General features: G+C 49.4%; 1 protein-coding gene across 1 annotated transcript; it reads right to left on the bottom strand.

Moving 5' to 3' along the window:
- Nucleotides 1-2,091: 2,091 nt before the first annotated feature.
- LOC138365226 (uncharacterized) lies at nt 2,092-11,972 on the bottom strand. The gene is made up of 2 exons (XM_069325490.1): nt 11,860-11,972; nt 2,092-2,641 (listed from the first exon to the last, which is right to left on the bottom strand). The coding sequence occupies exons 1-2, from the start codon at nt 11,970-11,972 to the stop codon at nt 2,092-2,094; spliced, it is 663 nt and encodes a 220-aa protein (XP_069181591.1).
- Between the last annotated feature and the right edge of the window lie 562 nt (nt 11,973-12,534).

Here is a 12,534-nt window from a genome sequence, read left to right on the forward strand (position 1 = left end):
CTATATGTTGTGGACACAGCAACATATGTCATTATGGCCAACGTCTGTGAAGCCTTCAGGAGTGTGGACAAAGAAATCTTCTGGGTCTAATAAACAACCCATGTCAGACCCACTCAAGAATATGCAGCCCTCCTCCAAAAAACTCACCTGAAAAAGCACAAACGAAGCTAGAAAAGGTCAACAGATATGAAACGAGGATCGATCCTGAGCTGAGGGGACCGGAGCTTCGAGAACAGGTAGAGTGAACCGGACCTCACCACCTTGCTGGGGAGAGGAGTTACAGCCGTCATGATAACCACAGGTATGATTATAATGGAAATGTCTAAACCAGCGAAAGATACATTGCTTAAAACTAGGAGTAGCTGAACGAGTGGGCATGTATGGAGACTAGTCACCAGTGTGTTACAGAGATGGCAGAAAGAACTTCTTCAGTGTTACAGTTGTAAATAAGAAGGGTGGATGGATTTAATATTTGTGGAGTGTGAGGAAGCCTCCGACACAGGAGGGAAGGCTGGCACACGATACTGAGCAACAGGCAGTGACAGGAAAGGTGTGCCAGTGGACTGAAGAGTTCTTCTGCAACAGAGTGGGATTGAGGGGTATGTCACTTAGTTTCCGTTATCATCTATGAAAATTCCCTCGCCCTTGTGCAAGGACCCAAAACTGGATTTAGTTTTGTTCTGGACTTTTCACAGGAGAAAAAGTAATTTGGATTCCTCTCTATTTCTCTTATGGCGTTTTGCTCTGTGTGCGTCTCCTGGATTGATTATTTCAGCCTTAGTTCGATCGTTTCTATATGTCTACACAGCCTTCCTTGTCGTCATTAGCATGGATTGGACCACTTGTGATGTTTTGCAATTTGTTTTCTTCGCCTTTAGAGGGAAGGCCGTCCTCATTAGCGTTTGTATATTTTTCTCCTCTTCCTTAGTGGTATATTTCCTGGAAGCACTGGGTAAAGTTGTCATTATCTGCGTGTTCTTCCCGGCATATGTCTGCGAGGTCTTGGTTTATTTGTTCCCAGTTAATCAGTTTGTAATTAAAAGTGAATTTGCTGAATTGTGCTCCTCGTGGGTTTGAGACTCTGCACAGGTCTGCTGCTCATGCTTGTCTCAACTTGGATTAGGCTGTGATCTGAGTAACATGTATTTGTAATCTTTATCATTGTAAAAATTAAATCTAGGGTGCTGTATTTTCTCTTTGCTTCTATTTAATGGTTTACCGCAAATCAGTCACACACATCTGCAACAGGTCATTTGTAACTGTTCATTTAGACTGTTTTCTGGGATCCTCTCTGCTATAACTATATAAATATCACTCCGTTTTTTTCCATTTTAGGTGCCTTAAGTTAAAGTGGTCAAGTAAGGTGATGTTTGGGGCAGGGTTTGTGAGGTTGTGTAAGCAGTATTCTATTTTCACAAGTTGGTCTTTAAACTGCTGAGGATTTGCATCTGGTGAATTATACACCAGGACAATCACCACATTTAGAAATGATTTTTTTGACTATCAGAAAATCCACCATATCGTTTGTGGTGTTTAACAGCTCAGTGCAGATGAGGGTCTCTTTGATGTACTTCTTTGCTTCTTTATTGACTCTCCTAACTTCATTAACACTTTTAACGAGTCTGGCGCATTTCGCTGAAACATCTTTGCTTTCTCAGAGGCAGAGGGAAAGAGCATACATAATCAGATAATCTGGTCTGGGATTCTCTCTGGGCAGCTAGGGAGATAGTGGGGTGCAGACGAGGAGTCGCAATAACGTAGCTGAAATATGTTGACCAAACCCCACACCAGAAAGTGAAGGGACGACGACGTTTCGGTCCGTCCTGGACCATTCTCCGACTTGAGAATGGTCCAGGACGGACCGAAACGTCGAGATAGTGGGGTGTAAGTTGACAGTACTCGAGGATCTTGCTGACGGTAGAACGTTCCTAGACGGTTGATAATTGAATGAGCGCTTAATGTGAAGTGCTTTTGCACTGTCTAATCTTCCATTATCGCTGTCTCTGTCGATCATTGCAGTTGTTATCAAGTAATTATCAAAGAACGCGCCAAGCCGGCATGACTATGCAGCGCATTTCTTATTAAACTTCTCTAGTGATTTTGTGGTTGTGTCGTGAAGTGCGGTGATCTTGAGTGCGGTGATCTTAAGTGAGGTGATCTTGAGTGCGGTGATCTTAAGTGAGGTGATCTTGAGTGCGGTGATCTTGAGTGCGGTGATCTTAAGTGAGGTGATCTTGAGTGCGGCGATCTTGAGTGCGGTGATCTTAAGTGAGGTGATCTTGAGTGCGGTGATCTTGAGTGAGGTGATCTTGAGTGCGGTGATCTTGAGTGCGGTGATCTTGAGTGCGGTGATCTTGAGTGCGGTGATCTTAAGTGAGGTGATCTTGAGTGCGGTGATCTTGAGTGCGGTGATCTTGAGTGCGGTGATCTTGAGTCAGGTGATCTTGAGTGCGGTGATCTTGAGTGCGGTGATCTTGAGTGCGGCGATCTTGAGTGCGGCGATCTTAAGTGCGGTGATCTTGAGTGCGGTGATCTTGAGTGCGGCGATCTTGAGTGCGGTGATCTTGAGTGCGGTGATCTTGAGTGCGGTGATCTTGAGTGCGGTGATCTTGAGTTAGAAGGGCTTATTGTGCGTGCATGCCTGAAGGTTTGGACAAAATGTTGTCAGCTTGTGGGGAATGTTGCATCCCGCCTCTCAAAACTTAACTGACTGGTATATACAGTATACAGCTTATTGAACTGTCATATATACATTTGAAGCTGTATATACAATATACTTCCTCAAATCCATTTGCGTTTTTAGTTACCATCTGTGGTCACCCAGCTAATCAGTCTCTCCTTGTCTACTCCATTCCCCAAAGTAATTTAGATGTGGTGATCATGTCTACTCCCTTTCTTCCCTGTTTCAGTGGCGAGAGGTTAAACTCCTTTAGTCTGTCCTCGTGACTCAAGCCTCTTAGCTCTGGGACAAGTCTGGTGTCATTCCCCCCTGAACTTCTTCTAGCTTCGCTTTGTGAGATAATGGGACGTGGTGACGTATAGTTCCAAAATGGTGAGATAAATGTAGCAGACAACGACCTGACAGAATCGTGCTTGGATTCTTAAAGGCCGTTCATATCTTGGCCAAGCTAGCATATTGGCCAAGATTGACCATTTGACGGTATTCACCTAATGTGCGCTATGCGAGCTATGCGAGCATATGCGAGCGCTATGTCATGGGTTCGTATCCTGGCCGGGGAGGATTTACTGGGCGCAAATCCTTAACTGTAGGCTGTGTGGATCCCAGGGACCATAGGATTAAGGACCTGCCCGAAACGCTACGCGTACTAGTGGCTGTACAAGAATGAAACAACTATTGTATATATCTCAAAAAAAAAAAAAAAAAAAAAAAGTGGGGTTGTGGTGACAGGTTATCTTGAGATGATTTCGGGGCTTAGCGTCCCCACGGCCCGGTCCTCGACCACACCTCCATTTTGTTACACTCCGCCGGGAAGCAGCCCGTAGCAGCTGTCTAACTCCCAGGTACCTATTTACTGCTAGGTAACAGGTGCATCAGGGTGAAAGAAAATCTGCCCATTTTTGTTTCCGCCTCCACCTGGGATCGAACTCGGAACCTCAGGACTCCGAATCCGGAGGCTCAGCGGACAGAACACTGTACTTGTGATCCTGTGGTCCCGGGTTCTATCCCGGGCGCCGGCAAGAAACGATGAGCAGTTTCTTTCACCCTATGCCCCTGTTACCTAGCAGTAAAATAGGTACCTGGGTGTTAGTCAGCGGTCACGGGCTGCTTCCTGGGGGTGGAGGCCTGGCCGAGGACCGGGCCGCGGGGACACCAAAGCCCCAAAATCATCTCAAGATAACCTTAAGATAACCATCCGTCAAGAACGTCAACAGGAAGACACTTGAGCTATGAGAGCACCAGAAGGGTTTTTCTGACTCCTCAGCCGTTGTTTAAGATTCAGCTACTGGAAACAAAAAGTTTCTAGCAGCACAGGCTATGGTGAGCCCGTAGTGGACTTACCTGGCACAGGAGCGGGGCTGTAACTAGTCGAGGGACTGCTCAGCCCTCCTGCCCGAGCCTATATACAGGGGTGATGACGTCAGACGGGTGAGGTGGCAGGGTCTGGAACAGGGCGCCAGCAGAGTAACGAGCGTTAACGAGATAATGGTTCGAACCCTCGTCACGGCCCTTGTGGATTTATTCATCGTTAACGAGTGTTGATTGGGAGCCGGCGGGCCGCAGGGGAGCGGTTCTGGCGGTTGGGGGGGGGGGGGACTGGATAATATGTTTACAATATGTTTTGGAACGTGTTGCTGGCGATTCTTGATGTTGAAAGAAGCATGTTGATATTGAAGACGGAAGGAAGGGGCAGAATCAACTGCTATGTAAGGGATAACTGTAACTATATATATATATATATATGTAACTATATATATATATATATATATATATATATATATATATATATATATATATATATATATATATATATATATAATATATATATGTCGTACCTAGTAGCCAGAACGCACTTCTCTGCCTACTATGCAAGGCAAGGAGTTGAATAGACCCCAAGTTATATAAGAAAACTCATCCTCGTGAAGGGTTCGAACCCAGACAGCTAGATGCTCCATACACCTTCGCATATCTAGTACCTTACCCACTACACCACACTGACTGTTAAATAATTTTAAGTTTATTAGACTTTTACAATCGCCAACAGCACTCGGTGGCCAGCGGGTACAGTTAATTTTCATCAAATCAATTCACAATGTGAGGAAACACGAGTATCATTTGTGCGGCATGACTTGAATGGGCCGCTATATTAGGCTTAAAGTCTAACAAACTTCTATTTGTTTTAACAGTCAGTGTGGTGTAGTGGGTAAGGTACTAGATATGTGAAAATGTATGGAGGATCTAGCTGTCTGGGTTTGAACCTTTCACGAGGATGAGTTTTCTGATTTTATGCATGTATCCCCATTGCCTCAGAGGCACTTGGTGCCTGGGGTAAAAGTGCTGCTAGTTTTTTGAAGGAGTTGGGTTCCAAGCTAATTGAAAGAACTAGAGACCCTACAACCGCCAGTTTTCTCTTTCAGCGTCTTAGTGTGGCGATCCAGAGAGGAAATGCTCACTGCATCCATGATTCCTGCCTGCCATCTGAGGAGTTGGAGGAACTCTACAACTTGTGACAAGTAGCCTTGTACCCTGCATGTAACCAATGTTGTAACCCTTTTTGTGTAATACAATTTTAAAATAAAGTTAGATATATATACACACATACAAAAAGAATAGGGGTGATAGGAGAAGAAAATATCAAAGTGTTCAGTGAGGATCCACAAGGTCTTCTCTGAGTACTTTTTATTTTCTTCTCCGAGGCTATGGGTTCCTCCCTATACTTACACCAGAGGTGGTACCCCTTTATATATATATATATATATATATATATATATATATATATATATATATATATATATATATATATATATATATATATAATATGCATATATGCAGGGGTGGGGGGGGCAGGTGTCCCAGGCACGGCCACACCTGCATCAACAGCCGTAAATGACTTGCCTCGTGTTTTTTGCTTCCCATTTACAGCCAACAGTAAACACACAAGTTTACCCTCCGGCCCTCGTTGATCACGCCCCCCCCCCCCGGCCTTGTGCACTAGTTCAGCACTGTCAATGTTGTGCATTCCTGTATGTGTTGAGTTGTGGAGTGGTAACTCATCACTGCCAGTGCTGTGCATTCCTGTATGTGTTGAGTTGTGGAGTGGTAACTCATCACTGCCAGTGCTGTGCATTCCTGTATGTGCTAAGTTGTCTAGTGGTAACTCATCGCCCAAATATACATATTCAAAACCTTTCAGGAATACCTGTAGAGTTCTCCCTCGGAATACAGGGACATGATAACAACATACAAGATTGTAAGGGGAATTTACGTAGACAAAGGGGGGATTGACGGAAACTAGAGGCACAAAGTTATTAGTATTTCTAGTTTAAGATTCCTCTCTATGGGTTATGTTTCCCCTCTTCGGCGGCCTGCATCACTGTTCCCACACCCACGCCAGAGGAGGCGTGGGGGGGGGACTGTAGGATAGGTCCCCAGGGTAGGTGCAATATTAGTGTTGCGACACAACAACAATAGGTTTCTGGAAATGGCTGTAAGGGAAGACCAATTTGGCTTTCATTGGCTGTTATGTTTACTAGCAGGGGAAAATCTGCAAGGAAGGCGGAGGAAGGCCCCAGGGAAGGCAGGGGGAAGGCCCCAGGGAAGGCAGGGGGAAGGCCCCAGGGAAGGCAGGGGGAAGGCCCCAGGGAAGGCAGGGGGAAGGTCCCAGGGAAGGCAGGGGGAAGGTCCCAGGGAAGGCAGGGGGAAGGCCCCAGGGAAGGCAGGGAAAGGCCCCAGGGAAGGCAGGGGAAGGCCCCAGGGAAGGGAGGAGAAGGCCCCAGCGAAGGCAGGGGAAGGCCCCAGCGAAGGCAGGGGAAGGCCCCAGGGAAGGCAGGGGGAAGGTCCCAGGGAAGGCAGGGGGAAGGCCCCAGGGAAGGCAGGGGAAGGCCCCAGGGAAGGCAGGGGAAGGCCCCAGGGAAGGCAGGGGAAGGCCCCAGGGAAGGCAGGGGAAGGCCCCAGGGAAGGGAGGAGAAGGCCCCAGTGAAGGCAGGGGAAGGCCCCAGGGAAGGGAGGAGAAGGCCCCAGCGAAGGCAGGGGAAGGCCCCAGGGAAGGCAGGGGAAGGCCCCAGGGAAGGGAGGAGATGGCCCCAGCGAAGGCAGGGGAAGGCCCCAGGGAAGGCCCCAGGGAAGGCAGGGGAAGGCCCCAGGGAAGGCCCCAGGGAAGGCAGGGGAAGGCCCCAGGGAAGGGAGGAGAAGGCCCCAGCGAAGGCAGGGGAAGGCCCCAGGGAAGGCAGGGGAAGGCCCCAGGGAAGGCAGGGGAAGGCCCCAGGGAAGGCCCCAGGGAAGGCAGGGGAAGGCCCCAGGGAAGGCAGGGGAAGGCCCCAGGGAAGGCAGGAAAAGGCCCCAGCGAAGGCAGGGGAAGGCCCCAGGGAAGGGAGGAGAAGGCCCCAGGGAAGGCAGGGGAAGGCCCCAGGGAAGGCAGGGGAAGGCCCCAGGGAAGGCAGGAAAAGGCCCCAGCGAAGGCAGGGGAAGGCCCCAGGGAAGGCAGGAGAAGGCCCCAGCGAAGGCAGGGGAAGGCCCCAGGGAAGGCAGGGGAAGGCCCCAGGGAAGGCAGGGGAAGGCCCCAGGGAAGGCAGGAGAAGGCCCCAGGGAAGGCAGGAGAAGGCCCCAGGGAAGGCAGGGGAAGGCCCCAGGGAAGGCAGGAGAAGGCCCCAGGGAAGGCAGGGGAAGGCCCCAGCGAAGGCAGGGGAAGGCCCCAGCGAAGGCAGGAGAAGGCCCCAGGGAAGGCAGGGGGAAGGCCCCAGGGAAGGCAGGGGGAAGGCCCCAGGGAAGGCAGGAGAAGGCCCCAGGGAAGGCAGGAGAAGGCCCCAGGGAAGGTAGAAGGCCCCAGGGAAGGCAGGAGAAGGCCCCAGCGAAGGCAGGAGAAGGCCCCAGGGAAGGTAGGAGAAGGCCCCAGGGAAGGCAGGAGAAGGCCCCAGCGAAGGCAGGGGGAAGGCCCCAGGGAAGGCAGGAGAAGGCCCCAGGGAAGGTAGGAGAAGGCCCCAGGGAAGGCCCCAGGGAAGGCAGGAGAAGGCCCCAGGGAAGGCAGGAGAAGGCCCCAGGGAAGGCAGGAGAAGGCCCCAGGGAAGGCAGGGGAAGGCCCCAGGGAAGGTAGGATGTCAGTGCTTCCTGGCCGGAGAAGAACAACACTCTCCTGGAAGCGGATGTAGGGGAGGGGCAAGGCTGTGAATGGCTACTATATTCACCAGCCACTTCATTCACTAGCCACTTCATTCACTAGCCACTTCATTCACCTGACACTTCCTTCACCGAGCCCACTAGCGTCGTGGGAAAGAGGGGGGAAAACACTTATAATTCAGGGACATTACGCCATCTTAAGACCGATATCAAAAGGCGCGAGTTTCCCCTCCCGGCCCAGCTGATGGCGCGCTCGTGTCCCGACACTGGCGCCGGCTACGGCTTAACCGCCTGTGCTCTCTCTCATCTCCAAAATTCAGATACTAATAAGCCATTTTTTGTTCTTCATTTTTTACGAACATTTATTTTGTCAATATGTGTTTACATTATACCTCCGACTATACTCTCCGGAGGTTTAAAGGTCAGATGTAACACAAGCAAGAGGAACGGCTTCAAGCTCAACAAGCCACAATGTTGGACTGAGAACAGGAGACGTTTCTTCCTCCCACAGGGTTATTAACCCGTGGAACCGCCTACCCGACGAAGCCGTAAATGCCAAAACTGTTAACCTTTAAAGTACAGCTAGAAAAGATAATTGAGACAAAGAAGGTGACCTTTGACAAGCCGCCGGGATCCTGTCCTCGTCGAGGCCGCTAGTGTTAGTGGCTCTCAGGTAAATTCAGGTAAATAAATCTTGTGTTATAGACTGTTCATTTTGGCAAGTCAAAGTCAGAGCCACGGAAGTGACCGTCTGGGCCTGTAACATGAGCTGAACACGGGCTGTGTTAGCCCCAACGGCCGGAAGGTGGTGGTAGTGGTAGTTGTTGTGGTAGTGGTAGTGGTTGTTGTTGTGGTAGCGGTAGTTGTTGTGGTAGTGGTAGTGGTTGTTGTGGTAGTGGTAGTTGTTGTTGTTGTGGTAGTGGTAGTTGTTGTTGTTGTGGTAGTGGTAGTTGTTGTTGTTGTGGTAGTGGTAGTTGTTGTTGTTGTGGTAGTGGTAGTTGTTGTTGTTGTGGTGGTGGTAGTGGTAGTTGTTGTTGTTGTGGTAGTGGTAGTTGTTGTTGTTGTGGTAGTTGTAGTTGTTGTTGTGGTAGTTGTAGTTGTTGTTGTGGTGGTAGTGGTAGTTGTTGTGGTGGTGGTGGTGGTAGTGGTAGTTGTTGTTGTTGTGGTGGTAGTGGTAGTTGTTGTTGTTGTGGTGGTGGTAGTTGTTGTTGTGGTGGTGGTGGTAGTGGTAGTTGTTGTTGTGGTGGTGGTGGTAGTTGTTGTTGTGGTGGTGGTGGTAGTTGTTGTTGTTGTTGTGGTGGTGGTAGTGGTAGTTGTTGTTGTGGTGGTGGTGGTAGTTGTTGTTGTTGTGGTGGTGGTAGTGGTAGTTGTTGTTGTTGTGGTGGTAGTGGTAGTTGTTGTTGTGGTGGTGGTAGTGGTAGTTGTTGTTGTTGTGGTGGTAGTGGTAGTTGTTGTTGTTGTGGTGGTAGTGGTAGTTGTTGTTGTGGTGGTGGTGGTAGTGGTAGTTGTTGTTGTGGTGGTGGTGGTAGTTGTTGTGGTGGTGGTGGTGGTGGTAGTTGTTGTGGTGGTGGTGGTGGTGGTAGTTGTTGTGGTGGTGGTAGTGGTAGTTGTTGTTGTGGTGGTGGTGGTAGTTGTTGTTGTGGTGGTGGTGGTAGTTGTTGTTGTGGTGGTGGTGGTAGTTGTTGTTGTGGTGGTAGTGGTAGTTGTTGTTGTGGTAGTAGTGGTAGTTGTTGTTGTTGTGGTGGTAGTGGTAGTTGTTGTTGTGGTGGTAGTGGTAGTTGTTGTGGTGGTGGTGGTGGTAGTGGTAGTTGTTGTTGTTGTGGTGGTAGTGGTAGTTGTTGTTGTTGTGGTGGTGGTGGTAGTTGTTGTGGTGGTGGTGGTGGTGGTAGTTGTTGTGGTGGTGGTGGTGGTGGTAGTTGTTGTGGTGGTGGTAGTGGTAGTTGTTGTTGTGGTGGTGGTGGTAGTTGTTGTTGTGGTGGTGGTGGTAGTTGTTGTTGTGGTGGTAGTGGTAGTTGTTGTTGTGGTAGTAGTGGTAGTTGTTGTTGTTGTGGTGGTAGTGGTAGTTGTTGTTGTGGTGGTAGTGGTAGTTGTTGTGGTGGTGGTGGTGGTAGTGGTAGTTGTTGTTGTTGTGGTGGTAGTGGTAGTTGTTGTTGTTGTGGTGGTGGTGGTGGTAGTTGTTGTTGTGGTGGTGGTGGTGGTAGTTGTTGTTGTGGTGGTAGTGGTAGTTGTTGTTGTTGTGGTGGTAGTGGTAGTTGTTGTTGTTGTGGTGGTGGTGGTGGTAGTTGTTGTTGTGGTGGTGGTGGTAGTTGTTGTTGTGGTGGTGGTGGTAGTTGTTGTTGTGGTGGTGGTGGTGGTAGTTGTTGTTGTGGTGGTGGTGGTGGTAGTTGTTGTTGTGGTGGTAGTGGTAGTTGTTGTTGTGGTGGTGGTGGTAGTTGTTGTTGTGGTGGTGGTGGTAGTTGTTGTGGTGGTGGTGGTGGTGGTAGTTGTTGTTGTGGTGGTAGTGGTAGTTGTTGTTGTGGTAGTAGTGGTAGTTGTTGTTGTGGTAGTAGTGGTAGTTGTTGTTGTGGTAGTAGTGGTAGTTGTTGTTGTGGTAGTAGTGGTAGTTGTTGTTGTGGTGGTGGTGGTGGTTGTTGTTGTTGTGGTAGTTGTTGTTGTTGTGGTAGTAGTGGTAGTTGTTGTTGTTGTGGTAGTAGTGGTAGTTGTTGTTGTGGTGGTGGTGGTGGTTGTTGTTGTTGTGGTAGTGGTAGTTGTTGTTGTGGTGGTGGTGGTGGTAGTTGTTGTTGTGGTGGTGGTGGTTGTTGTGGTGGTGGTGGTGGTGGTTGTTGTGGTGGTGGTAGTGGTAGATGTTGTGGTGGTGGTGGTGGTTGTTGTGGTGGTGGTGGTTGTTGTGGTGGTGGTAGTGGTAGATGTTGTGGTGGTGGTGGTGGTGGTTGTTGTGGTGGTGGTGGTAGTGGTAGTTGTTGTTGTGGTGGTGGTGGTAGTGGTAGTTGTTGTTGTTGGGGTAGTTGTTGTTGTGGTGGTGGTGGTGGTGGTGGTTGTAGTTGTTGTGGTGGTGGTGGTAGTTGTTGTTGTGGTGATGGTGGTAGTTGTTGTTGTGGTGGTTGTAGTTGTTGTGGTGGTGGTGGTAGTTGTTGTGGTGGTGGTGGTAGTTGTTGTTGTTGTGGTGGTGGCAGTTGTAGTTGTTGTTGTTGTGGTAGTGGTTGTTGTTGTGGTGGTAGTTGTTGTTGTTGTGGTAGTGGTGCAGTGGTAGTTGTTGTGGTGGTGGTGCAGTGGTAGTTGTTGTTGTTGTTGTGGTGGTGGTGGTAGTTGTGGTGGTGGTAGTGGTGGTGGTAGAAGCCCATGTGGTGGTAGTGGTGGTGGTAGAAGCCCATGTGGTGGTGGTAGTGGTGGTGGTAGAAGCCCATGTGGTGGTGGTAGAAGCCCATGTGGTGGTGGTAGAAGCCCATGTGGTGGTGGTAGTGGTGGTGGTAGAAGCCCATGTGGTGGTGGTAGTGGTGGTGGTAGAAGCCCATGTGGTGGTGGTAGAAGCCCATGTGGTGGTGGTAGTGGTGGTGGTAGAAGCCCATGTGGTGGTGGTAGAAGCCCATGTTGTGGTAGTGGTGGTGGTAGAAGCCCATGTGGTGGTAGTGGTGGTGATAGAAGCCCATGTGGTGGTAGTGGTGGTGGTAGTGGTGGTGGTAGAAGCCCATGTGGTGGTAGTGGTGGTGGTAGTGGTGGTGGTAGAAGCCCATGTGGTGGTAGTGGTGGTGGTAGTGGTGGTGGTAGAAGCCCATGTGGTGGTAGTGGTGGTGGTAGTGGTGGTGGTAGAAGCCCATGTGGTGGTAGTGGTGGTGGTAGTGGTGGTGGTAGAAGCCCATGTGGTGGTAGTGGTGGTGGTAGAAGCCCATGTGGTGGTAGTGGTGGTGGTAGAAGCCCATGTGGTGGTAGTGGTGGTGGTAGAAGCCCATGTGGTGGTGTGCCTGTTTCAAATTCAATTTTGTGTTGATAAATATATATAAAAACGTATACGTATGCGACATGTTAAACCTTGTCAGCCATACACATCCTCGAGTCATGTCGCCTCTTACTCTCCGGAGAACACTAGTTCAGCTTTTGAGTCATCTTCATAAGGCAGGTCTCTAATGCCTGGGATTAACGTGTTCATCTTTCCCTGAACAGCTTCAGGTACAATTATATCCATTCTGTGGTATAACGTCCAAAACTGTACTGTATAATATACCCGGGACCTGGCAAGGCCAACATGCACCTGGAGCATGGTATATTTCTTGTTGCTGACGTTCACACGAGTATATCCCAGTAGTTGGTGTGGTAGTTGTACTCACCTATTTGCTCACCTATTTGTGCTTGCGGGGGTTGAGCTCGGGCTCTTTGGTCCCGCCTCTCAACCGTCAATCAACTGATGTACAGGTTCCTGAGCCAATTGGGCTCTATCATATCTACATTTTAAACTGTGTATGGAGTCAGCCTCCACCACATCACTTCCTAATGCATTCCATTCATCAACTAGTCTTGACACTAAAAAAGTTCTTTCTAATATCTCTGTGGCTCATTTGGCCACAAAGTTTCCACCTGTGTCCCCTTGTGCGTGTTCCCCTTGTGTTAAATAGCCTGTCTTTATCTACCCTATCAATTCCTTTGAGAATCTTATATGTGGTGATCATTTCCCCCTAACTTCTGTCTTCCAGCGACGTGAGGTTTAATTCCCGTAGTCTCTCCTCGTAGCTCATACCTCTCAGCTTGGG

The sequence above is a fragment of the Procambarus clarkii genome, chromosome 16 (genome assembly GCF_040958095.1).
Source record: "Procambarus clarkii isolate CNS0578487 chromosome 16, FALCON_Pclarkii_2.0, whole genome shotgun sequence".
Classification (NCBI taxonomy): domain Eukaryota; kingdom Metazoa; phylum Arthropoda; class Malacostraca; order Decapoda; family Cambaridae; genus Procambarus; species Procambarus clarkii.